General features: G+C 39.6%; 2 protein-coding genes across 5 annotated transcripts in view; one reads left to right on the forward strand and one right to left on the reverse strand.

Moving 5' to 3' along the window:
- Window positions 1–4,972, forward strand: part of RTN4 (reticulon 4) — a 29,843-nt gene extending 24,871 nt beyond the window's left edge. For all 3 annotated transcript variants that reach the window (XM_010574868.1, XM_010574869.1, XM_010574870.1), the window contains 4 exons: window positions 1,399–1,468; window positions 2,141–2,187; window positions 3,413–3,471; window positions 3,901–4,972. In XM_010574868.1, coding sequence (XP_010573170.1) covers window positions 1,399–1,468; window positions 2,141–2,187; window positions 3,413–3,471; window positions 3,901–3,943 — 219 coding nt within the window. In that variant the 3' untranslated portion in view covers window positions 3,944–4,972. The remainder of the gene's footprint in view (window positions 1–1,398; window positions 1,469–2,140; window positions 2,188–3,412; window positions 3,472–3,900) is intronic.
- Window positions 4,973–7,909: 2,937 nt separating this feature from the next.
- The window catches only part of EML6 (echinoderm microtubule associated protein like 6), a 125,470-nt gene continuing 107,877 nt past the window's right edge, over window positions 7,910–25,502 (reverse strand). The window contains exons 30-44 of one of the 2 annotated variants that reach the window (XM_010574872.1): window positions 23,956–24,034; window positions 22,890–23,019; window positions 21,565–21,667; window positions 21,216–21,232; window positions 19,730–19,903; window positions 18,799–19,007; window positions 16,611–16,768; window positions 15,797–15,911; window positions 14,361–14,549; window positions 13,098–13,270; window positions 12,317–12,479; window positions 11,467–11,570; window positions 10,239–10,392; window positions 9,749–9,849; window positions 7,910–7,934 (exon numbers count right to left, since the gene is read on the reverse strand). In XM_010574872.1, coding sequence (XP_010573174.1) covers window positions 7,910–7,934; window positions 9,749–9,849; window positions 10,239–10,392; window positions 11,467–11,570; window positions 12,317–12,479; window positions 13,098–13,270; window positions 14,361–14,549; window positions 15,797–15,911; window positions 16,611–16,768; window positions 18,799–19,007; window positions 19,730–19,903; window positions 21,216–21,232; window positions 21,565–21,667; window positions 22,890–23,019; window positions 23,956–24,034 — 1,894 coding nt within the window. The remainder of the gene's footprint in view (window positions 7,935–9,748; window positions 9,850–10,238; window positions 10,393–11,466; window positions 11,571–12,316; window positions 12,480–13,097; window positions 13,271–14,360; window positions 14,550–15,796; window positions 15,912–16,610; window positions 16,769–18,798; window positions 19,008–19,729; window positions 19,904–21,215; window positions 21,233–21,564; window positions 21,668–22,889; window positions 23,020–23,955; window positions 24,035–25,502) is intronic. The other variant, XM_010574871.1, reaches the window with a different exon arrangement.

Consider the following 25,502-nt stretch of genomic DNA (forward strand, 5'->3'; position numbering starts at 1 on the left):
ATGTACCTCCTGCTTGTCAGAGAGCTTCATCTTCGGTTGTTAACTGTGCCCGGATCTTCTCTCCCTGATGCCAGCAGCAGCCTCCTCACCACATCTGTCTGGCTGTTTGGTGTTTTTCAGCGTCTTGCACAGAAAATAACCAGATGTGCTTAGTTGATTAATGGGCTGGGGGGCTCATCTGTATGCTCTGCACAATGCAAAGCATAATTCAGCGCTTAGCAAGAAATAAGTACTGGTAAATCCACTATGTCTGACATCCAGATCCTGGCTTCTGCTCAGATCCTTATGGGCTGTGCAACACTAGAAGAAACTGGCTGATTTTCCTTGGGGAGGAATCCTACACAGAAATAGAGCTGGCAGCCTTCAGCCCCCTCCCACCCTGGTATAGGTCAGAGGTGTGCTTGGGACACTCTCCACCTGGCCGAAAGCTGAGGGGCTTGAACTTCTGCAGATCTTTGTGTAGAGCGGGTGAAGCGGAGCGGAGCCTCTGCAGGACAGGGGAGCTGTGTGAGTGCAGGCAGCAAGGTGGCGGTGGTGGAGGAGCGGCGTCTGGGTACGAGTTAGTTAGGGGCTGGGGTACAAAGCCAGAAATAATGCCAGTGTGAGGGTTTAGGTGTCTGTTAACAGAAGGGACGTCTTTGCTTCTGAATTTGTCTCTGACTGAGAGCCAGCTTCCATTTTATGGCACTGTTAACTTCTCGCTTTCCTGAACCTTTTAGTATCTAAAGCTCCTATGGTTTGGTTTTTTTGTTTTTTTAAGGAAATAAAGTCAATTAAGCCAACCTTGCCATGTTACCTTCCAGACAGGTTTTTCCCCCGATGTGACAGAACCCTCTGCCTAGTCTAGCCAGCGGTTCATAGAGACCTTTGCTGAGCCGAAGCGTGATTGTGATAGTTTGGTGCTGCCATTTGCGCTGCAGCCCCGCGGTGGATGTGCTCGTATGTTGGCTGCCGGGCTACCACACAAACAAATGACCTGCTTTCTTTCTGGCTCTGTCACCGAGTGCTGTGTCCTGCACCAGCCCTTTAACCTCTCACTTGCCTGCCTTGTTCCATCTCTTTGAAAGGGTGGGAGGTAGGAACTGTGTTTGCCCATCATTACGAAATCCAATGCTGCAGAGGGCATTGAGCAGCCACCGAGTACTAACAGCTTTTGGTCACTGCTGACTTGGGCTGAATTCAGCCCGATGACCTAGACACAAGAGGCCACGTATCCTATTACTGAACCCTTCAGCCATCTTGTCACTCATCTATAATTACATGAGACTTACGGGGTGAAGTGGAGTTTGGGGCGTTTTAGTTTCATATGTGTGTTTAGAAAAGTTCTCTCACTGCTCTAACTAGTATGTTCTGGTAAGACAGACTGTGGGCTGACATGCTGTTTTTTTTCCTTTTTAGTTTGCAGTGTTGATGTGGGTATTCACTTATGTTGGTGCCTTGTTTAATGGTCTGACATTACTGATTCTGGGTAAGTGTTCTAAATCGTGTTAAATGTCTGGCATACAAAATAACCCTGGAAAAGCACTGAAGTCTGCTCAATACTGTGAGGCTATTCCTGTGTTCTTGAGAGTGTAGCAAGATGCTACTGTTTTGTGTCCTTTTTCTAGGATGTTGATAACACTGCAGAACAGATCATTTTGAATTGCATTGTTGAATTCCTTGAAGTTGCTGATTTTCCAGACACTGTGTCATTTAAAAGCATGTTCTGTTGTACTTGTCCCTGTCAGGGTTAGCCTTCTTGAATTGCTGACTTTGGAGGAGGTACAAAATTGGCTCTGGGCATGTCCCACTGCAGATAGTTTTATTTCTTGTATCCCAGAGCAGGCTGCCTTCAGGTGTCAGAAACCAACTGACGCTGGCAGAAGCCTAAGTGTCCTTTTTGAAGAATTGGCATAACCCACAGTGAAAAAGTGATTTGTGACCAGACTTACTGTACTGTTAATGAGACCTGGAGAACAGCACAACTTCTCCTTAATAGGGATTATTTAAACTGTGGGCCAACAATTTTTGTGTGTGGCTTAGTTATTTCTTTTTCTGGTACCTTTTTGAAAGAGATGTCAAGGCTTGGAAACTAGTCTTTGTTTTACCTGAACACCATCCCTTTTGCCAGTATTTATGCCTTTGATGTGCTCTTTTCCAGCTTTGATTTCGCTCTTCAGTGTTCCTGTTATTTATGAGAGACATCAGGTGAGCATTTAATACGATTCATTAAATGCTGCATAAAATTAGCTCTGTTGAAGTAAAAACACAAGTGAATAAAACTAAAATTCATTTCAATCTTCTAAAAATCTTGAAAGCCTTTAAAAGATAGGCCTTTAACTAGGAGTCAGTGCTAGGGCCAAGAGAATCAAGTTCGCTTTGGAGTCCAGACTGTGTGTGCTTTCCCTTCCTCCTCTCTGGTGGAAGTCTAAGAAGGCTTCCCCAGCAAAGTTACGAAGAGGGCCTGATTAACCTGGAGGCCTTTCTCCTCTGATCCAGATTTGGTCAGGACTAAAGCAGCAGTAGGCACGGTACGTTAATCCTGATGTAAGTACTTTTTAAAACAATTTCTGAAGAAATCTCTTTGAAGCTGATATTCAGGATTCATGTCCTGAAGCCCTGGCAAAAAAAGGAGGTGGGAGATGCTTGGCACAGACAGTCTGATGCTTCTCCTGTGGAGAGACTGATGTAAAGGAAAGAGGCAAGAAGGAGCCAAACTAAAAAGCATATGATTAAACTGTAGCCGAGCTTGAGCAGGGACTGTCTTCGGCAGGTCATAGCACAGGAGGGGGGAAGCCAGCTCTGGCTTAGCAGTTCCTTCTCCCCTTTCGAAAACAACGCTGCTCATGGAGGCCAGCCTGGGACTTAGGAAGGGAGGAAGAAAGGCATGGAGCAGATGGCGGAGCCTCTTGGGCTCCTCTCTGAGCTCCTAGGAAAGAACAAAGTACTCTGCAGTGAAAGGAAATCCTGTAGGTCTGAGGAAAGACGAGGGACAATTTGTGTGGCTTAACCCGGGCTCCTCAATCCTCTTGAGGAGCTGAAGGCTGCTCTCTGAAGGCGTAAGCTGTTTAACAGGCCCAGCCCACCTAAGCAGCTTTCTTTCTCCACGGTGCCTAGAGGAGCCGGCTGCCCCTCACTGAGGGCCTGGGTTGTGCAGCTGTGAGACAAGGCAGGGGGAAAGGCAAGTAGTGACCAGTTTGATGGAACATGCAGAAGCCAGGGGTCAATTTATTTGGGTACTGACCCACTATTCCCTGCTCTTGTGTGCGTTCCCGGAGGCAAACACCAGCATGTGCTGTGGCTGAAGTTGCGGGAGCTCTGGCATCAAACTGGGATGTAAATCTTCTGTCAGGGGTCATTCGTGTACGGCTGTCTTGGTACAACTGTTTGTTTGTAAGAGCTGGTCTGTAACATCTGTCATCTTCCATTTCAGGCCCAAATTGACCACTATTTGGGACTTGTGAACAAGAATGTCAAAGATGCGATGGCTAAGTGAGTTGTTTGTTTGTTTGTTTTTTAATTTCACTTCATAAAGAATACTTATGGTTCTTGGTATCTGTGGTACTCCTGTACATACCAAATGCATTACATGCACTAGTCCTGGGAGGAGAAAGAAGTCCTTTGAGTTTGGAATGGTTGTGAAATCAGCTCCTTTCTTGCTGATGCTGTTGTTAAGTTGATCCTGTATTATTTCTAATAGAACTCTGTGTATTTGAAACCATTAGTGAAACCTGAGCCACTCAGCAGTTGCAACTGAGGGGTGGATGAAGAATTTAGTGGTTCCATTGGTTTCTGAGTGTAATAATTCTGTGCTGCTGTGATAATTTTCACACATTGCTGTTTTTAAGACTATGTTTACACCTACTTTTTTGTTGTTCATTACTCAAATGCTGTTCTTTTTCCTCTCCTGTTCTCTTGCAGGATCCAAGCAAAGATCCCTGGCTTGAAGCGCAAAACTGAATAAAAAGCCTGAAGCAACTTATTGATAGGAAGTTCATCTTTTAAGGGGGAAAAAATACTCATTTGGATTTACATGGGGAGGGTCAGGGAATAGCAAAACCCTTGACATTGCAGTGCAATTTCACAGATCTTTATTTTTTAGCAACGCAGTGTTTGAGGAAAAAATAACTGTTTTGACTGCCATGTGTTTCATCATCTTAAGTATTGTACGCTGCTATGTATGGATCTAAAACTAATCATCTTTCTTTATCCTGTGTGCAGCACTGGCTAATACAAAAGATTTGAGAAAGCTGTACATTTTGCTTCATCAGAGGTAGTCCCTGCTGCGTTCCAGAAGAGGTAGTGCAGGTGGAGCGGAGGATAACACTTCCCAGTTTGTGCACTGTGTATGGTCTGTGTAGATTGATGCAGATTTTCTAAAATGAGATGTTTTAGAAGAATATACCATTTTAGCAAGTTTTGAAAAATCTTGCCTTTTTGGTATGAGTATAGCTGTATTGTGATTTTATTGTTTTATCAATTGCCAATATATATATATATATATGTGTTTCACAAAGCTTAGATCTTTCAGCTGCTCCACAGTGCTTCATACTTCAGAGAATTGACTGATTTCTGGACTAGCTCCATAGCACACAAGCTTGAAAAACTAAAATGTCTCTGTAAACACTAGCATCTGTTTAAAAAAAACAAAAGAGAAATGAACAAAGGAACCTCTACATCTATTAAAAGAAAATTACAGCATACACTTTGTTGCACAAACGTACAGTAGTTGATTTTGAGCAAATAATTCTACAGTCTCTCAAACTCTGATAATCTGTGGACCGAATATCTAATGCTGCAAATGTCATTTGGAAACTTAAAACCTTGTTATGCAAGAAATGATAAATGAAAATTTATACACTTGCAGTTTAAGCTGTATTGAACTAAGTCTGTGGAATGCATTGTGAAATGTAAAAAAAGAAAACCAACAAAAAAGCAAAAAAAAAAGAAAACCCAAACAAAAACCCCAAGTATCAATAAAGCTTATAGACATAAAATAATATCGGTATGTTGCTTTCTTGAGGCAAGTTTAATATATTTGTGTTTATTTTGTTTAAGTTCATCGTGATTAAATATCCATTGTACATGGTGGTGGAAATAGTTTGTCAGACATAGCGATGTGAGTAGATGGATTTTTCACAATACCTTTTCTTTCCGTATGTGCAGTGTGAAGCAGTTTGTTCAGTTCCAGTTACAGATTTGATGTCCCACGTAGCTGTGTCGGCTGGTGATGCTCAGTTCAGCGCATAGTTCTTGTAGTGCAGACTGTTGCCTGCAGTGAGGAGGTCTCCGTGCTGAAGGCCCCTGCTGTTACCACTGCCAGCTGTGCTGACAGCTTGGTGGTGGGGGGGTGATGGTGTCAGGTGCCACTTAAGTGCTGTGAGTTGGTTATCAAAAATTGTGAAAGGTGAAATTTTAGATTCTGTTAAATGAAGTGAAGATTCTTCGTTTCTTTTATATGTATGATGCCATGTTCTAGTTGGAAGGAAATTGTAAAGCAAGTCCCCATAGTCTTTTCAGATTAACTTGTTGAATCTGATTTAAGAGCTGGACATTGAAAACTTGTACCCAAATTTATTTGAGACACAAATTTTAAATTAATGGCATCTTGACCATTGAAAAATAAATTCATGCACTAATATTTTAGTTTACAGTATAATACAGCATTACTTCTGAACATTTTATACATAAAGCCAAACCATATAAACATACAACTTGTAAGTGTTCTTCTGACAGACACTATTGCTTTAAGATATTTTTCACAACACTATTGATTAATTCATTCTGCCACACAACTGGTTTTATTTGGGATACAATCAATGTGAAAGGAAGGCAAACATTACAACATCAGCAAAGAAGGTACTCACTGATGTCACCACCTAACATGATTACATTATTTGATCAAGAAGGTTTCTTTAAAAAAAAAAAAAGACTGCATAGGGACTCTTATTGTGTATCTGACAAACTGATCTTCTGTATAGTAATATAAGGCATTAATAAATTCAGTTTTAAAAAAAGGTGATTCTTTGAGGTTGCTGAAGCACTTTTGTGTGTTAAATGTACGTTGATCCACTCCTTTAATTGGATAGTTGTTGCATCCAACAACAGCTCCCTTTTTATGCAGTGGGCATCAGAAGTGGATTGGCAGGAAGCTTCCACAGGTCAGAATTGTAATTTCCTGAACTGGGACTAAAGCACTATTTAACATTTCTTTTCAAAGACTAAATGTAAGTCTAAATGTTTTATGTTGGCCTTTATTTCTTTTAATTAACAAACAGTCTTTTTAAAAGAAGAAAGGTAATTTCAAAATATGGATGTTGATCTATGCCAGAAGTCTCAAAAATCTTTTGTTTTGACATTGCCCACAGTTTGTGTTCCTTTCTAAACAAACAGTTTCATTGGAAAAAGCTGAACTTTTGTTTCTCAGATTCCACTGTCCCTGTCTCTAGTTTTTTGTTTTGACAAAATGTTCATTAACAAACGTTGAAGGGCTTTACTGGCCTGCTGTAGACATCTGCTCATGGTCTCCACTTCCACGTGGAGGCAAGTCTCCCTCCTTTAATCTTGGCTGCCTGCTGCCCCTCCTGCCCCACAATCCCACAGCCCAATCACAGATGAGGGGGCTGCATGGGGTGCAGGAGAAGCGATGATGGGGAGAGGAGTCCAAATTTATCAAGGATTATGCTTTCCTTGAGGATAGGTAAATTTTTTCTGGTACCAGAGTGAGTGATTTATGTCTACTTGTAAGCAGTGTGAGACTAGCTGGCTGCTGCAGGGTAGATGCAGTCCCTGCTACTGCTGTACCAGGTGTTCCTTTGGCTGTCTTCAGGGAGCCCCTCCAGAATGGGAGGAATTGGAAATAGCAATTCTTGGAGGCCTTCAAACTGCTTCTTAAATACACTAGATGGCCACTGCAAGTAGTTAACTATAAAGCACATGTTCCCATAAGCAGGGAGAGTGCAGGAACACTTGGGAAACAACTTCCTCAATTACCATGTTAAAATTTCTTTAACCAAGTCTCTCCCCCTCTACTCACCGTTTGAGTTGTTAAGCTTCAAATGCTGGCTGCAGTCAAGCTACCATCACAAACCAGTTGTGAAGAGCTTATCAAGAGGTGTAATGCCATCAGGAATTTGTCCTTAGAACAGCACATAGCTTCTTGCTGTTGGAAACATTTTGGAATTCACTTGTGAAGGTATTAAAAACCAAAGCAGAAAACAGGGATAATGTAAGTAAGTACACAGCTGGAAAAGGTGTTAATGGTTAGCCCTCCTCTATGAAAGTTATAGCACCGTATGTTGAAAGCAATTGGTGGGAGGCAAGACTGTAGCCCATACTACTAGAAAATTATTCAAAGGCACTTCATGGATAGAAAATTTTGCCAAATATATATATATATAAAATAAAATGGACTTAAAAAATGATACTTTGCTCCTTGGATTACTGAAAGCTGAAGTGTGAACCCCAGCATGCTCATTAAAAGCTTGCAGTTTTACTCTGCACCAAATTTGAGTTTTAAGCAGGTGTTGTAAAAACACCAACTTCCTTGAACAAATGTTCAAGCCATACATTTTGAAATTGCGCAAATTAAAGGGCCCAGCGTTTTCTCAGTGTGCTCCCTTTTCAGACATGGTTTGAATAACACACTATTAGGCAAAAGCAGCTCCGTGAGTGAACTGTTCATCACTTTGGCCTACCCGGGTTACAAAAGGATTCCCTTTCAAACTTCAGCTTCCTTCTCAAGGCTATTGGTCTTTCAAATGCAAGATCACATTCACATTCGGTAAATTTGTATGAGAAATCTGAAAATGTGTAATCCATGCAGCATTGTATGGAAATTACAGCAGCCGAAGGGGTAGAGGCATTCATGGCTGTCCAGTCCAGAGCAGTCACTTGTTGGTGGCAGTAGCAGCAGCAAGAGAGTCTCCTTTCAAAGACATCGCCACACAAATACACTGCAAAGAAATTAATGGAGAGCGTAAGTTAATTTTCTGAGTAACTTCATGACAGCCTCCAGCATATCATACCAAGAGGGACAGGCTGTGTTAAATACATACATGTCTATAAATGTAGATTGCCAGCAAGACACCAGGTAAAGCAACATTAAGCTCTGGAGTTACTTGACAAATACTGGCACTTGAATGCACTTCCCTTTCTCAGAAGAGAGTTAAAGCATTGTAACTAACTTGTGCGTGTGTGTTTGTTAGTGAAGGCCTGGAGGCTGTTATTTTTACTTTGTATAGTTACACTTTGAATCAAGAAATCCTTGTCATAACTATACTGTCAGAATTAAGGCAGCTGATAGGCTTTTCTGAGTTTATGTAACTTCCAGGCTGCAGGGTGAGAATTGAGGTAAATGCAGCCTTTGTTCCTATGCAGCCGCTTTTTGATCTGACAGAGCTTCCTGCTCTCCCACTGTGCAACCCCCTTTTCAAAGAAAAACTCTTCTTCCCTCCCCACCCCCGGCCCCCTTCTTTTTCTTTTTTGCCCCAAAGTAGAAAATGAAAAGATCTACTGGGGGCGTGGATGGGGGTGGTCCTTTATTTCCAGCATGATTGCACAAAGGGCTGTGAATGCTAAATTTGAAGAATTTATTAATCTGCAGTGAGAGGAGAGTTAAGCTGACTGCAGGGTGTTGAACAAACTGAACGTAACGCCAGTATCTATGCTGCAGGCTTACTGAGGGGAGCCTAGTGTCATGAAACATATATCAGTATTTAGTTTGCTGCTGCTGGAAAAGACGTGCAGTCTCATTCACTGGCAAAAATGACTCAATCCTGCAGTCTCTGGCTTGTATTTTTCCTGCTGAGTAAGCAGTTAGAAATACTTGGTTCTTGAATGCAGCTTCCTGATACTTGCTCCTGTGAGAATTTGTGCCCTTTCATTTCCTACCTTGTTGCTTTTCAGTTTTTCTAGTTCTGTGTTTTGCTGTTTAAAAAGTCCCTTACAGTTTGTGTTTAACCATGCTTAGTTTTTATTCCTCACTTTTCTGCTCCCTGTTTTGCTTGTTAGTAGCGTCCTCTCTGAGCAGTACTGGCAGCTCAAATAGCCTTGGGGAGGAGGGGGATCCGGCAGGAATCACATGTGTGTGCGCACACACACACCCTGGCTATCTTTTTTTTTTTTAATGGGGAAAAAAACCCAAAACACCCCAACACAAACTTAAGGCACCTTTTGAGAAGCCTCCTGTTAATTTGAAATGTCTTTCTAAATCTGTCTATCCTTCTACACAGCTGGAATTCCTGTTGTAGACTTTGCTGGGCAGGAGCTATTCAGTTATTTTTGTGTGACTGACACCCCCACCAGCTGTCTTTGTCTGATCTAAATGTTCTTCAGACACACCAAGTGGTTCCTGTGCCAGCAGCCAGGGCTCCTTCAGCTACTTCTTGGTGCCCAAAGTCTCGCAGGTCGGTGCTGACCCACGCAGCCACAGGTATGGTCTGCCTCGTCTGCCCTCTCACAGGGAGGGAGGCAAGCCAAGGAGCCACAAGCAGATGCATGGTAAACACGGAAACCCAAATGCAAGATGCTTTACCCAGCAGAGATGACCTTGTGAATGGCACCAAGGTGGCAGGAGCGAATGTGGTGCAAGTGACCATAAAATAACAGCAATTCCAGAGTAAGAAAACCAAGCTAAAGTGCTCACACATCAGCAGGCTTCAATGAATGCAGAGTGGTCTGAGAAAGGTGTTAAATGCATTGCTGTGGGTTTGGCATAGAAGGGTACACACAAAATTTTTGATCATCTTAAAAATAAGTAAGCAGTTACCTGCAGTCATCTCCTCCTGTACTTATAACGTACTTGTCATCATGAGAAAAGCGTATGTTGGTGACGTGCGCAGAGTGCCCAAAATACCGCTTGTGTTTGGCCTATTGGAAAAAGAACAGAAGCTCAGGAATTGGTACAGGAGCATTAGAGAGTGGCAAAGTTGCCTTGTGAGTGTAGACAAAATCACACCCCCAGCAGTACTGGCATCTTCCAGCCCACAGTAATCCCAGCTCAGCACCTGATCCTGTGTGTTACATCTTCCCTGGTTGCTGGTCAGCAGCCACCCTGTCACCTGTGAGCTGCTCGCCTGGGGACAGCCATTCTGCTGCACAGCTAACTCTCACGCTCCTGCAGCCAGCACTGGCTGGGAGCTGCCTGGAGATGACCTGTTGGACCATGCAGTTTGGACGCCTTAAAATCAATCGTATGCTAAGGAGTTTGAACGTGGGGAAACACAAGCTGTTTAGATTAAAATAAAATATCCACTTACAAATTTTTCTGTGCATGGGAAATCAAACAGTTTCACCAGACCAAAGTCATCTCCTGTGACTATATTTAGCCCAGCATGGGTCACACATGCACAATTGACATCTGCTTTATCTGCATTTCGTGGCCAAATTCCAATGACTTCATCTCCAAGAATGCTGTTCCAAAACCAAGTTAAAAAAATAGCATTAGATCATAAGACATTGCACTGAATGCAATCTCAGAGAGCATCACAGGAACATACCTTTTTCTGTGCAACTCTTAAACTATCTATAAGTCCTGAGGTTTATGTCCTGTGAAACCACTCACATCATTTTATACAAGCAGCTTGTACAGCTATGGCCTCCTCCTTTCCTTATGGACATATATGTACCCTCCCACGGTGATTTTTGACAGCAGCATTCTCTTCTCTTAGCCATAAGTTCTTGAATGAGGGCATGCTTGTTTGCAAACAGCTGTTCTTCCCTTAGTTTAAGTTCCTTTATAATCATTCCTATTTACCCACATATTAACTGTCAGATGCGTCTGCCCCACTCCCACAATCTGTCAAGAGTCAGAAATGAGTAATCTGGGGCAGATTTTTATGCTTGATTGCTTGATAGCAGAGCAGTAAGAGTAGGAGGATTCTCACTTACCTTCTCCTGAAAACCTGCCTGTATTATCACCCACTTGTTATGGTCAGATCTGCTTTTGGCTGGTTCCACTTTCTACAGCACACAGAACACAGCTGTAGTTTTGTAATTATGTTGGGAGGGTCCTATCTAAATCCATGTCAGTAAATATATTTTAATGATACCCAGAACTCCTTCCTTAATACAATCAGCTCATGTTTCAGTGCCTCCTATGCTGCCTGTGTTTCCTGATGTGGGATAAGGTAGTGCTTATGCCAGCATGCCAATCAAAGTGAAGCTTTAAGTGGTACAGAGCCATGTACCTCACCGTTGGGAAGCCTGGGATGAACGGCAACAAGCCACCACGGATGCGTGACAGCCCTTGGTATTACTACAGTAATAATTACTAGAGACACCAACCAGCTACAAATGTGTGTAAAAAACTAAGTGCGTAAGATAGAGTTTTAGGAAAGGGGAGTGTGTATGCTTTCTCTCACAGGTTTGCCAAACCCTGGGGAGAGTTCAAGCATTTGGTTTACACAATCTGATCGTATGATCTGATCTTACTTCTGTATTACACCTATCCCCGATCAGGCAGAACTTTGTTCTTTTGTTTTTTACCTCGTCCATGTGGCCCATGTGATCTTTTCTATTAATGCAGGATCTGTTATTTGCTTTCCTAGTGGTACCTCGTGAACTTGACGCTTATAGGCACCCGTTGATACCTGAAAATAGGAAAGGAAAAAGTTAGTAACTTTGCTATAAATATGACATTTTCTTTATTTATAAGATTTCCAGCAGTAATAGTCTCAACAGGTTTTGTCAGGAAATAACCACCTAGGATAACATTTCTCTTTTTTTCCTAATTAGCTAGAATTCATTTTATGCAATATGAAGTCATAACAATGTTACAGGATGATAATTGAATGAGGTGTTCATATGCATACTGCATAGCTGAGAGATTTCCTTTTTGTGATATACTCTCTGGTTTATCTCAACCCAATTTTACTAAATCACAAAAATTTCAAAAGGAAACCTCACATATTCATTCAGCTATCGTATGCATCCCATCCCAGGGAAAGGGAGAAAGACAACTGTTTCTATATTGTTATAATCCACAGTTTCTTTCTCAGTGTTGTACCCATTCCCTTGAAACAGGAGAATGTTTTGCCTTTAGCACGCTAATAATCCTGTAAGGGAACTGAGCAATGTTGTTACAGTCAGAGATGCAGAACCCAGGAGGAAGACCCAAGTATTTAGAAAGAAAGGAAGGATGTTAAGTAGAGCTCTGGGAAGATCCTAAAGACAATCTGAGTTATCTGGCCTACCTCAGAAGATTTAGGGGCACCTTGAAGGTCAGGACAAGTTTGGAAAGCCTCCTTCACCCTTTCTTACCTCCATCTTGTTATTATGTCTGATAACAGGTAAGTCACAATAAATACAAATAAACACGGGTCCAGCAGAGACATACCTGAATGTACCTGCTGTCTGCAGAAAAATCCATCTGTATGACAAAACTTGCAATGTCTTTGCAGTAGCCTATTCGGTTTAGGGTTGTACCTTGAGTGAGATCATAAAAATCTACAGTATGTTCTTGTGAACCCACTGCCAAAAACCTGTTATCTGGGCTGATCCTAAACAATAAAACACAGAATGGGGATATAATTTACTCTTTCTGTACCAGATTTTCTTTTGCTTCTCATGTTAACACAAGAGAACAGATTTCTTTTGCTGGAAAACAAGAAAAACCTTCTATCAATAGCAAGATTGAATCCAAACCAAACCTTGATGCATAATAGATGAGGAAGATTGAGGATATTGTATGTAGTTAACTGATGTTAATATTGCACTTGAGTAAAGCGCACAGCACAATGTGCAGAGTAACTTGAATCCTCTGTGAGAAAGCAACAGGAATTGCAATTTTAAAATGTACTATAGTATTAATTCCCATAATCATAGCTCCACAGTGTACAAATTACTGGCTATACTCAAGTGGATATAACTGAATTAATTGGGGGGGGTGAGGGGGGGGGAAGTGTGTGCTAAGACATATAAGCTTTAGGTATACATAAATATAAGCTTTAGGTATGTGTAAAGCCACCAGTCAGCTAGTAAACGCACTTCACGATTTCATGCAGGTTTCAACAAATATGGAGTTACAACAAACCTGGAAATCAGCTTGGAACTTGATGGACTTTTTCTTGAGTAAGGGCTGCATATTTAGAGAACTTCAGTTGAAATTTCTGACATACCTGATATCCTGAATTGCAGACTTCCTGTCTCGCTTTTTGCCCCAGACCTTAAGGCTGTTTACAAGTAAAATAACAAATTCTCCATTCTTCATGCCAATCGCAACCATTTCACCATCAGGACTATATGCAGCACATCTTGCTGGATGACCTAGATTCACTTTGTTCAGCAGTTTCTGTATTAACAAAAGCAATAGGCTCATACGCCCCTGGAGCAAACTACCAAGCAAATGGAAAACTTCCAAACACAAAGTGTAAAAGTCACTTATTAAAAACAAATTGTCTATAGTTTCCTCTAAAAATAAATCTGAAATTTCACATAAAAAAATCACATCCCACCAGGCATATGTCACAAAACAGACTTCAAAATATAGATGTAATTCAGATGGGAGTTTCGTGTGTGCATCTATCTTGTTGCAGGGTGACTTCAAGTTTTACACCAGAAAGAATACTATTTAGCAGAAAAGGCTGAAATTTCCTATTTTGGTTGAAAGGTGATTTTGATAGCTTCTACAACTGCTGATCAGGGTAGGTTTTTTCCATTTGATTTGCTATGTGAAAATATACTAGAATGCTCTTGCATTTTCACTTATTTGACTGCATAATATATTCATTTTCCGTATTAAAAGTTATCCCTGCTAGCTCAGGTAACTACCTTTTGAAAAGGTTTATGTAGGCTAGCATAAGCAGAAACCTTTCTGTTATTTTTTTTAAATGTTTTATTTATTTGTTATTTTTAAAAACTGTTGTTAGGCAATTTGACTTGGAAAAAAAATCCTGAACTACACATATGCAACATGTTCGGTTCTAAAGAAGGGCTCTAAAAAGGAGGGAGCCTTGCTTGCAAGTGAGGCAGGCTTATTGTCAGGGTCTGTGTATTAGTCAGTGACAGGACAACCTGTGTCACCCAGTCTGTCAGCAGGGAATTAAAATGCTTCCTCAATACACACCAGCCCATACTTTTAGATCAAAATAAGCAATACGCAACAAAAGGCACTCCATTGGTATGAATGCTTTTAAATAACTGCATTTCTCTGCAAACTGCTTGCTTTTGGAAAGAGCAGCATGCTACCTCACAAAGGACTTACTTTTTCACATCACCACATAGCAGGAAAAAAAAAGAACCGCACCAAAACAGAAGAGAAACACTGTTCTCTTTACATGGCTGCTTGAAGGTGCATACGTAGCTGGCACATTGTACAATTGGAAAAATGCATGGTTGTATAAAATGATCATTTTTAATCATACACTTTTAGTGATACTCACTTTGTCACACAGGTCCCAGATTCTTGCTGTTCCATCGTTACTTGCAGAGATAAATATGTCTTTTGAGGGGTGGGTTGCTAAGCCCCAAATTTCCCCTTCCATGTGACAATCGATCAACAAGTTTGAAGCAGCATTTTTTTCTCCTACTTCAAGGATTTCTCCATCTTTTGTTCCCACTAAAATTTTCCCCTATTTGTAGCCAAAAAAAAGAATGGGAGATAGGTTGTCAGTATAACAGAAAGAATATACCAATAGCAGTAAAGTACCAATGTATTGCAGAAATACCTGTGATAACTCATTCCGATTTATACTGCTTGTTCATGAAGCGTCTTAAAACCAGGAGACTAAAACGTTGACACTTTCACATCTCGAGATCATATTCTGGTGTTACTGTTGAGTGACTGCAGTGGATTTCCATCTTACCATTAAAGGATTTTAATTCAGATCAAAGTGTTTACAGACAAGTTGGCAAAGCATGATTCTCATACTTCCGAGGTAAATAAATATAATATTTGGGCAATAATAAAAAAAGGCAAAACAGGGTTTTAGGCTCAGTTAGGCTGTTTAAGAGCATCTTGTGTCTACTCTAGCCATACTGTCATCGTCTAAACTGCAAGAGCTTCCTTGGCAAATACTTGGAAAAAGCATAAATAGATACCATTTGGAATTGGTTAATGGTGACTTCATTAGAAATATAAACCAACATTCCTCAGTGGTGGTGTTATCAAAGAGCATGTCGAATTCCTGAGACTTGATATACGAAGTTAAATAGAGAGCATTTAATGAAGCGTTAGGTTGGACAGCTACCCATCATATGAAGTAAGACCCCTGCATCATCACACACTCCTTTCACAACTTTCAGAAGTACAATTTAAACATATGCAAGAGTGACTTTAGCACGTCAAATTGCTCAGTTATTTCTATTGCTTTCCACTTTACCAAAACTTAAAGTCAATCAGTAATTCTCAGTGGCAACTTGTTTTATTTGTGACTTGAAAAAGGAAAAAAAAAAAAGCTAGGATCCATCCTGCCTAACTGAAGCACCTAAGCTGTGCCTACATTTTACAGGAAGCAAACCTTGTAAAGCAGGTACCTAAGTTCCTTTTGTCGTGCAAAAAGAAAGGCAGGAGACAAGGTCCTACCCTGGTGAAATATGTTCCTACACTTAGTGCTGTCCCAAAGACCTTTCGCTCTCCTTGCTGACTGTAGAGGAAAGGCAGGCACTAAGCATCAGAAATGCAATCCTCATGCAGTTTAAAGCCCATCAGTGAGCTCAGGAAGACAAGTAAGGAAACATCACTGGGTAGGGAGACAAAGCCTCCTCCCATAACTTTTTACAAAAGTCTTCTCCCCTGTGTCTCCCATCCAACCTCCATCAAGAACAACATGCAGCAATGTGTGCCAAAGGGTAATGTCTGCCACATCAGCTCACTTACTTTTCCTCTGCAGACGGAGCGCACGCACTCAATGAGCTGACCTGTCTCAAGCTGAAATGCTCGGCACCGTTTCATCTCTTGATCCCATAGCTTTACAGCTCCCCCTTCTTTAGTGCTGAAAAGAAGTGTGTTGTGTTACTCAGATGTCTCCTGCATAGGCTACAACAAATCCCATGTGTAAATCCCATCAGTATTTTTCTGATTAAATAATAAAACATACATTGAATCACCTTCTCTTGTATGTAAAGACACCTCACTATTGTGCAATGGAAAGTAACTGATAAAAATTTAAATGCTATCACACTCCATGTTTTAAACAGTATCATGCCTAATTTGTAAAAAACAAATTGTTCTCTTGTCGCTTAATCTCAAATTTCTGTCACCAAGATAAGCTTGGCAAATATGTTACTTCTAGTAAATCAAAGAATTTACTAATCACAGAGTCTCCACCTGGAGAGGTTGTCTGTAGTTTGACAGAATTAAAAAATTGAGACAAACCCACTTATGCCAGGCTGGCAGGAGCTCAGGCAACAAGGAGCTTATACAGGTGTTCGTATCAATTGCTAATTCAAGGTTCAGTATGTCCTTTGCCCATAACATGCATTATTGTGACCCTTGAGTGTCCTACTTATTAGTTCTTTACTTACTAAGACACCTGGGCATGTTATGTAAAATTTAGATTGAAACTGCTACAGTACAGATACCATTTATCTCTGGGAAGCATTGTGTATGTCTAGGGTATTGGAGAAATAAAATAAAAAAGTGATATGAGAGAGAGAAAAGTTGTGCAGTTTAGGAAGATTGTATGTCTTACGGTCTCTCCTTCCCTCCTGTAACAATGAGTCCATCTCGAAGAGTCGTGTACATTGTGAACACTGGCCCTGTGTGAGCTTTTGCCACAAGTCTAATCAGAAAATGATCCTTCCAGACGTAGACATCTCCATTTATGGCACCAGTAAATGTAAGGTTATTCTGCAACAAATAGCAACGATCTCCGATATAATAAATACCTTAGCATTTTTGTTCAGCTTGAATTAAAATTCTTTTAGCTACTGAATTTCCTGAGAAAAGTCAACTATGCAATGAATGTAGGAATTAAAACCATCTGCATCGAGAGAATGAGTTTAATGACTGCACTCTAATGGTGTTTCTTTGAGATGTTATAAATCATATGAGTAGGGTACATTCACCTCATCTTGAGATCTTTCAGATGCACATACTTCTTTTACTATGCATGTGCTATGTCGTATCACCTGCTGGCGAGATGGCTGACAGGTTACCACTACTGAATTCTCAGTGATGTTTCTTTCTTCTTTGAGTATATATCAGTGAGAATCTCGTATAGGTGACTGGCAAGCAGTATCTTCAAGATGTTGAAAATAAAGTGTATAAACTTAAATGCAGAACTAACTCAACCTGTTACCTACTTTATGCACCACAGCAATGGCATAATTTCTCATAAAAGCCATGAAACTTGCCCCATGGAGCAAACTGGTCCGAGGTCTGGGACTCCCTGAGGAATGGGGAAAAGTAGCAAGTATTCTGCATTGCAAACGCTCTTTTGGAGCGTGCTCTGTTAAATAGAAAAGATTGGCTAAAGAACTAAAGATTGTGTGACCTTGAAGTCCACTGACTCTGAAATAACAGGCATCAGGAAAAATTGTAAGGGAACCCTTTTGATAGGGGTTCAGAGGAACGTCTTATGTTCTGCAGTAAACAGAAATGGTTGTCTGTCGAAGTATCTGGGGGATAGAAGCTCCAGAATAAATTTTTGTTTCAAATGGTGGAAAGGTAGTGTGGCTGTATCCCAGCATGACAATTTGACTTTGGCATTAGATGGACCTGGATGAAAACAAGTGAGGTTCATGGATGCATGAAGAAGCAGAGGGTATGTGCACAGCCCCTACTCTATTAAGAGCAACCTACTCATGCTCCTGTGCCATGGACTCCTACCTCCAGTGGGATTCAATGACACATACTTGAGGAAGAAAAAACCATCCTGAATGAATGATGTATTCTAATCGAGTAAACTTCATCTGCTGGTTTTGAAGGTCCCCCTTGCAGGACATTAGTTTTATTATTTTAGAAAATAAAATGTCTGTCGGGCTGTTTCTACTTGGAAAATACAGACAAGCAATTTGTTCTTTCTAATATTACATTCTGCTTCTTTTCTAAAATCACTTTTGGGGTCTTTAGTGTCCATTACATTACTTGTATTTTGTACTGCAGTAATGCCATTGGAATAGAAATGTTTAGTATTAGGCAATTTTTTACAACAGTGTCACTTGTTTGGGCACAAGGATGAGGATTTGGGAGCTGAATTTTATACACTCACATTTCACACATTAGTACTATTCTCCAGGGTGGATAATTAGGAGCAAGGGGTTTCTTTGAATTGGTGATTTGTATAATTTATGCTTAACGTTTGCAAAGGTAATTTCTATGGGCTTTCTGGATGAAGCAGAAGCTATTTCAGACCTTAGTATCATGGTAACGCTGCTTTTTCACTGTTAATATGTATTGCTTTCCTTAACTATGAAGTCTAAAGTACAGTGCTATGGTTCCTTAATGATCATACTGGAGAGTACTATGTACTGTCACCATTAGTTGGATCACTAGCATATGTCATACCAAATAATGTTAGTAGAAAAAAAGGTTGCAGAGCCTATACACAGAATAACAATATTGCATTTTTCTAAGTTAATCAGTGAAGTGCTAAATAACTAGCAAAGTAAAAAAAATAAAAGCCTTGGCAGCTGATGCTGTAGGTATGCACAGACATTAATGAAAAATGTTTGCTAACAGAGAAACCCAACCCTGTTTAGAAAACTTACATGAGGATCTAAAGGCGTACAAGTTTCAAATTAAAAGTTTAACAAATAAGCAAGAGCTCCATGGTCTTGCACTGTCCACACTGCACTGGATTTCAACAAAGGAAATTGACACTTGCAGTTTTAATAAAAATGTATTACAAAATTCTGTAGCAAGTAATTTGAACTCACTGCTCCGAAGGCAACAGAAAGCATGGTTTGCATTTTGGCATCTTCCATGGAACCAATGACTCCTTTCTTATAAAGCAAAGCACTGCCAGCTAATGTCCAGAACTTCATGTGTTTTACCCCAACAGACACAAACTGAGTGTCTGAATCTGGGCGGAACTCTACAACGAATATCCTCTCCAGGTGTCCTCCCCTGCTAGCAACTTTAGCCCCTGTTTTAATTAGGAAAGGATAAAAATAAAGTTAAATTTACCTGCAAAATTAAGCTCCGATACAATTTTTATAAAATAAATTGACCTGGTATTGTATTAGAGAACTGTGTCCCAGATGCTGAAAGCTAAGCAAATCCCAACATTATTTGGTGTATCAAACATCTTAATTCATGCAACCTGTAAGGTCCCTGCTTATTCCATTGCATCTGACCATTTTAGGGAATGCGGATTTAGGCCTTCATAGCATGATTTGTCTTCTCGGTCAGTGAAACACCACCACAGAAATTTTGAATATCATCAATGAGTTACCATCTGGTGAAATGCACAGGGACACATCTAATGAGCTGAGACACTTTTCCTCTCCTCCCCATCATTTCTGAAGATGATAATTCTTTTCTGGAAATGACTTCCCAAAGGCCTATCTACAGCATAGAATTTCAAGTTCAAGTATTTTAAGAAGAAAAAGAAAATACTTCCCTTAATTTCATGGAATTTTATATTAAACATTCTTTCCTTAACTTACTTCTACTTATAATAGAAGTTTAAAACTTACTTTCTTATGCATATTTTCTAGCACTTTGCCATCTCTAACTGGTTTTATGACTTAGGGAGCCATGATACTCAGAGTAAGAACACAAATCTATTCCAAAGACTTGAAAGGAAAAGCAAATAATTGTACACAGTTCTGTTAGGCTGAAAGAACACGATTTTTCCTGAGTTACCTTCTTGCCACCTCCACACTGTGATAGTATGTTCTGGATCAACTCCCACTGAAACCAGAAGTTTGCCCGTTGCACTGAAGTTAACATAGTTGACCCCTTTGGTGTGGAAGCAACGCAGCATTGAAATTGTTTGCTTACTCATAGCATCCCATATATGAATTGTGGGAGTTGTACCTATGTGCAAAAAGATATATTATATAAGAGAATTAATTCAGCATCTGGAATGCTTCAGTGCAAAACAGGCATTTTTCAAGAACATTTAACCTAAACAGACACTTATAAGTTGTGGGGTTTTGTTTTAAGGTTAACACTACTCAAAAATAAAAAAACCATAATAGCTTGCGAAACACAGGGGGAAATCATTGTATTTCATGAAGTAAGACAAATTCTAAAAGAACAACATAACATTTATGAAGAACCTCATGCAAAAGAAATTGTCTGCAGATGTTTCACTTGTATCCGTGATTCACACAGATACAACGAGGTAACATGAAACTTTTACATAACTCTGCTGACTACAATTCACAAACGAATCAGCCTTACCTGGAAATTCTGTCATATCACCTGCATTGTGAGAGCAATGGCAAATGAGGAAGCACCAAGGGAAAACAATAGGTGAAATAAGTCATGTTTCTAATGCTGAAGTGCCAGCATCAGCACCAGAAGGAAAAAAAAAAATTAAAAATTTGAAAATGGATATGGATTAAATCAACAAAACAAATAAGCAGGAATATTGTTGAACTTTTTTGGGTATATTGTTTTTTTATACACAAATATTGCAACAATATTTAGTACTTCTGATTTTTAAAAATGGTATTTAAAAGAAATGCTAAAGACATGCAGTTTTTAAAAATTATTAAATTTAAAAGTGAAATGAATCTGTAGTTATACAGAATATCAACCAAACTCAGAAACACTGATGTCATGGGCTCTTTTTGACAGACTAGAAAAAGGGCCTTTAACAGTCACATTTTCTGTATCATAGAAATCAGTATTTTGAACTGCAGCTCTGACAACATGTACAGATTTTTGTGTTTACTCAACATTCAAATTGAATAACAGCACTCAGTACAGGTGGCAAAGATAATTTGTCAAGGTCTTCATCTACTACAATTTTTCTGCCCCTGTTATGTTACTTATTACAGAAGTTTTGGACTTGAGTCTCCTTCCAGATTGATATGAATTAGAATGAGTCCATTCTTTTTCATAAAGTTAACTATTCTAGTATTAAGCTGGTTTAAGTGAAAGGCAACAAATCCTTCTCAAGGCTTGGGGCAAATGAACCTGCATTTCCTATACAATGTTGACTCCTGCGAAAGGTCCTAGGGAATCTAACAGGACTCTCCATGCAAATAATAAACACATATAGTTTCACAACATGCCCACTACATGTGTCATAACTTCTGCTGAGATTTCACTCTATTTCTTTCCTTTTCCATATAGCTTTTGTACTTCTGCATAGGAAATTTTCATTACGTATTTTCACTGCTAAGCATTTTACTGCTAAACAAGTGCCTTGGATACAGGAAGGAAAGAGGGAATTCTATAAATCTTATGATTACAGATTAATGAGATGATTTGGTGCAATTTATCAAAGCTTGCTTTCTGGAATATGATTATACTACAATTAACTCTAAAATCCAACAACTCACAATCAGACATGAAACTGAAATCATAAGAAAAACCTGAAGCTTGATTACCTCTTAAAAAATCAAGTAAATAAATTTGAGGACAGCAACACCAGCATGTCCTGGTAAAATTCCTACACAGAAAAGCCCAAAATAAATCAGTGCCCTGAAAATGTTTGAGTAAAACTTTATTATACAGAGAGTCACCTACCGATCTGGCTGGTAGCCACAATATTTTTGTACTTTGGGTGCTGATTCACAGTTAGGCAGAGAATGTCATCAGTGTGCTCCAGGTAGAAACTCTGACTACCTAATAAAATTCAAACATGTTTTTATTCACACCAGTATCGAAGAAAGAACCACCTCTGAAGCAAAGAACATTCAAGCAGCGTGTTGCTACACTCATGCTGTACTCTCCAGGGGATGGATGGGGGTAGGGCAATAACTATGTCGACAGCTGCGCCGCTCTCATTCCCAGGCACCATTACCAAATGCACTCTGAATATAACCATTAACACATATATATAAAAAAGCAATATTTGGTAAACTAGGTCTGTCCATGGAACCTGGAATCAGCCCAAGAATCATCCTGTAACCTCCTGTAACTGCATGAAAAGGCAAAACTAGCCAATGCAGGGCCCAGGTTTCCCAGTAAATTGAAGCAGTCAGTGGGAGGCAAAGCGGAGAGCAAAGCCCTGTGAAGTTTATGATTTGCAATATCCTCCCAAGGGAAAGGGCCCCAAAAGAACAGATGGGACCATGCTTCCCAGCTCCACAGGTCAGAGGCTGAGTGAGGACTGGAGTACCCAAAGGTCACCAGATGTGACAGCTTTCCTGCCTCTGCCCCTTCTCGGCAGCAGAGCTGCTGAGCACGCCGCTGCGACCCTTTGGTTCACTGTGGCACCAAGGGGGGATAAAATAAAGCCAAAATTCCTTTAATTCTTATCTTTGTTTCTTGAGATATATGAAGAATATGGAGATGCTGGTGCTACAGCTTAGGAAGGCCAGACAAATTTTTGTTGGTTTTCCTCCTTTTCATCACCCAAAAAGCAGGGAATATTTCTACCCTTTCCAAAGAGCAACTTGCTCATGCTGTATTGCATCAAAATGTACCCTTCCCTGGAGTATGACCTTGCTAAAACAACTCAAAATGAAACAATGGATGTTACTGCTCCTAATGTTTTTGGGGGTACTAGCTGTTTCATAACCCAGGCTCTCTCCTCTGAGAAAGCCATTCCTGCATCTTCAGCGGGGATTTTATCAAGGCACAACTGCAGAAATAGAACAGGTTTTTATTACACTTCCTAGCAGAATCTCATGCCTGCTGAAAGGAACAGGATGGCTTTACAGGATTATCTGAACAGGGGAAATTGTCAATCTGATGTAATAGCCATCTAAATTTTTTTGCGTTATTTATCAAGGTGCAAAATGTGAGAAAGTTACAGGAATGTTAAAGTGTTAAGACTTTCAATCAGAAATATTTTACTAGTACAACATTTTTTATCTCAAAGTGTTGTTTCAAGTTGAATTACCAGTAGAAAGATTTTGAACTATGCCTGCTGCAGCTGTGTGGAAAATAATATCAGCACCATCATTTAGGTAATGGAGGTTGTTGCGACAATCAAATCCTCTGTATCCAAAAACATGGTCTAAAGCCAGCTCCTGGTCAAGTAAAACAAAAAGAAAGAATAAGAGTGAAACGAAAGAAGAAACAAGGAGATTACAGAGTTTGGATCACATAAGCACAGTTCAAAAGTAATTACACAAGCTACAAATATCTTGTAGAGGCTATACAATAATTAAACAATAATTAATCAGTTATCCCTGGTCTTCTGCTACTTTACTGAGGCATGACATTCTCACAGACTATCTACAATGCTCTAATCAGTCAACTAAGGCACTGCAATTATATTATTATTTCTTTAATAATTCAGCCGGCTGTAAATGTTTTGTTTCTGTAAATTTCCATTCAAAAATATATACAATTTACAAAAAAGGTCCAATTTTATTAATCTTCCCGTCACAGTTTAATAGCTATATAGGGTATCAGGAACAATTTGAATGACATTGACAGACCAAGCAATTGTTGCAAATTATCCACACAGATCACAGAATATTCCTAGTTCAGCATATTATGTGGAAATTCAAGAGACTTGTTCGGGGGGGCCTACAGTTTGGGGAAAAGGGTTTGTTCCAAAGTAAATGAGCAAATTTCATCATTCAAAATTCTGCACATGATTTTTTGTGTGTGAAAGTGCAGTTTCTGACTGTATTTCCCTTGGGGTTAGGTAGCGAATGTGGGTTCTGCTGTGAGTGCACATACACTTTGGCTCTACCTGCCCTTCAAATTAAGAGACAAATTTTGGGTTTGGAGAGATTTACTATTATAGGTAAGCTTTAACACCCTGAATCTGAGGTTCTTTCTGACAGAGGTTGCTGTCTATTACATCTTCTGGTGTTTGTCACCAGAGCTGAAAGCACTTTCTAGAAATTTCTTTCTCTTCTACCTATACATGACTTTAGGTGCCCTTGAAATAGGGACAAATTTCACCCACCACTTATTTCTTCTAACGTAAATGAAAAAGTATTAAGTCTGACCTCAACCAGTTTCTTTTTTTTGTTGATATTGTTCTTTTGCAGTTTTTCAGGTTGAGGAGCAGCTCTGCTAACTGGTGGCCTGAAACAAACATTTAAAAAAGAAGACAATATGTTTGAAAGCAAAATAAACCCTTCAAAACCATAGCATATGTTTTGTATGTGAACAGGAAATGCCCAATTGCAACTATATGAGCTTAAAGCTTAGCTTTTTTGATGGAAAGAGCAGAAATAACACTGATATAGATTTTGCAGGTGAGTGGTAGAACAGACCACTGTACATCGATTTTATTTTCTTAAATCGTAATGATTTAAATTCATGGGAAAATCCTTGAATACTAAATGATAGTAAATCGCTGCTTTTAGAAATGATCTAAAAGATTTTCTACAGCTTGCAGTTGACCTTTCACCAACCTTGCTGCTTCTGAGAAACTCCACCACAAAACCTTGACAAGGCTTTAATAAAATCTTCTCAAAATCATATTAGAGATAAAATGATTACATTTTAAAATGTACAAGTCATTCGTCTGTGTGAATTTAACAGACACTAAGGCCAGCAAAGCATTTTTATATAATTACTGTTGTTAAAAGTAGCTAAAAAGACAAACTTAGAATGCAGGCTGAAACAAAATTTGATTTGTCCAAATGGTCTTTAAAGACAGATAACCTTTACTGCTACTATTTGACTTGATCCTTCCAAGGAAAAAAGAAGAGGCACAAACCTAAGAGGAGTAGAGGGAGCTCAGTCTCTAGAAGTTCATGACCTTACAAAATCAAATGCCTGCTGCACAGGCTCCACTTTAGGTGACCATTGTGTTAATTGAAGCATAATGATTCTTTTTTCTGTTAACAGAAATTCATGAGGGCTAATTCTAACCCTGTCAACAGCAGAACAGAGCCATAAAAATTGCACTGGATTACTGGAGAAATTAGCCCATAGAAACCTGGCCTAGATTCTTTGTCACGTTTGATCATCTTTTACTTAGAAAATAGGTCTTGCTAGAAGGTTGGGGTAGAAGTGGTGATGGCGAAAGAATAAAAACAGATATTACGGTTAAATGCTTGCTCCAAAACATCACTTGATAGTTGCTGTTAATAATACAAAAACCACCCCACTGCATGCCTTTAAACTCCAATTGCAGATTCTGGAGACAGGGCTAAACAGCAGTGGGTTCTGTAAGTAAAAAACCAAAATGCCTAGCCTCAATTTATTTATAAACACTCAAATTTGGAAAGCATTTCCACAGTTTAAGATTTCAAAAAGGTGCAAACTTGATATACATTATATATGCTGTGAAAATTAGATTGTTCTTGTCCTTATACTCTAACTACGATTAATTCTCATTTTGCAAAAATTAATTGCAGAAGCATGAAATCCCTTTTGCTTAGAGGGAGCTGCTTTTTCTGGAATTGTATTTTTTATGGAAGGTATCAAAGGCAACAACTGACAAAACGCACAGCTAGAACACTTATTGCTACACAGCTAGAATACTTATTGCAGGAGTAAGTAGCATGAAAAGCTGAGCTCTAAAAAAGACAGAACAAAGCTG

The sequence above is a fragment of the Haliaeetus leucocephalus genome, unplaced genomic scaffold (genome assembly GCF_000737465.1).
Source record: "Haliaeetus leucocephalus isolate CR32 unplaced genomic scaffold, Haliaeetus_leucocephalus-4.0 Scaffold450, whole genome shotgun sequence".
Taxonomy (NCBI): domain Eukaryota; kingdom Metazoa; phylum Chordata; class Aves; order Accipitriformes; family Accipitridae; genus Haliaeetus; species Haliaeetus leucocephalus.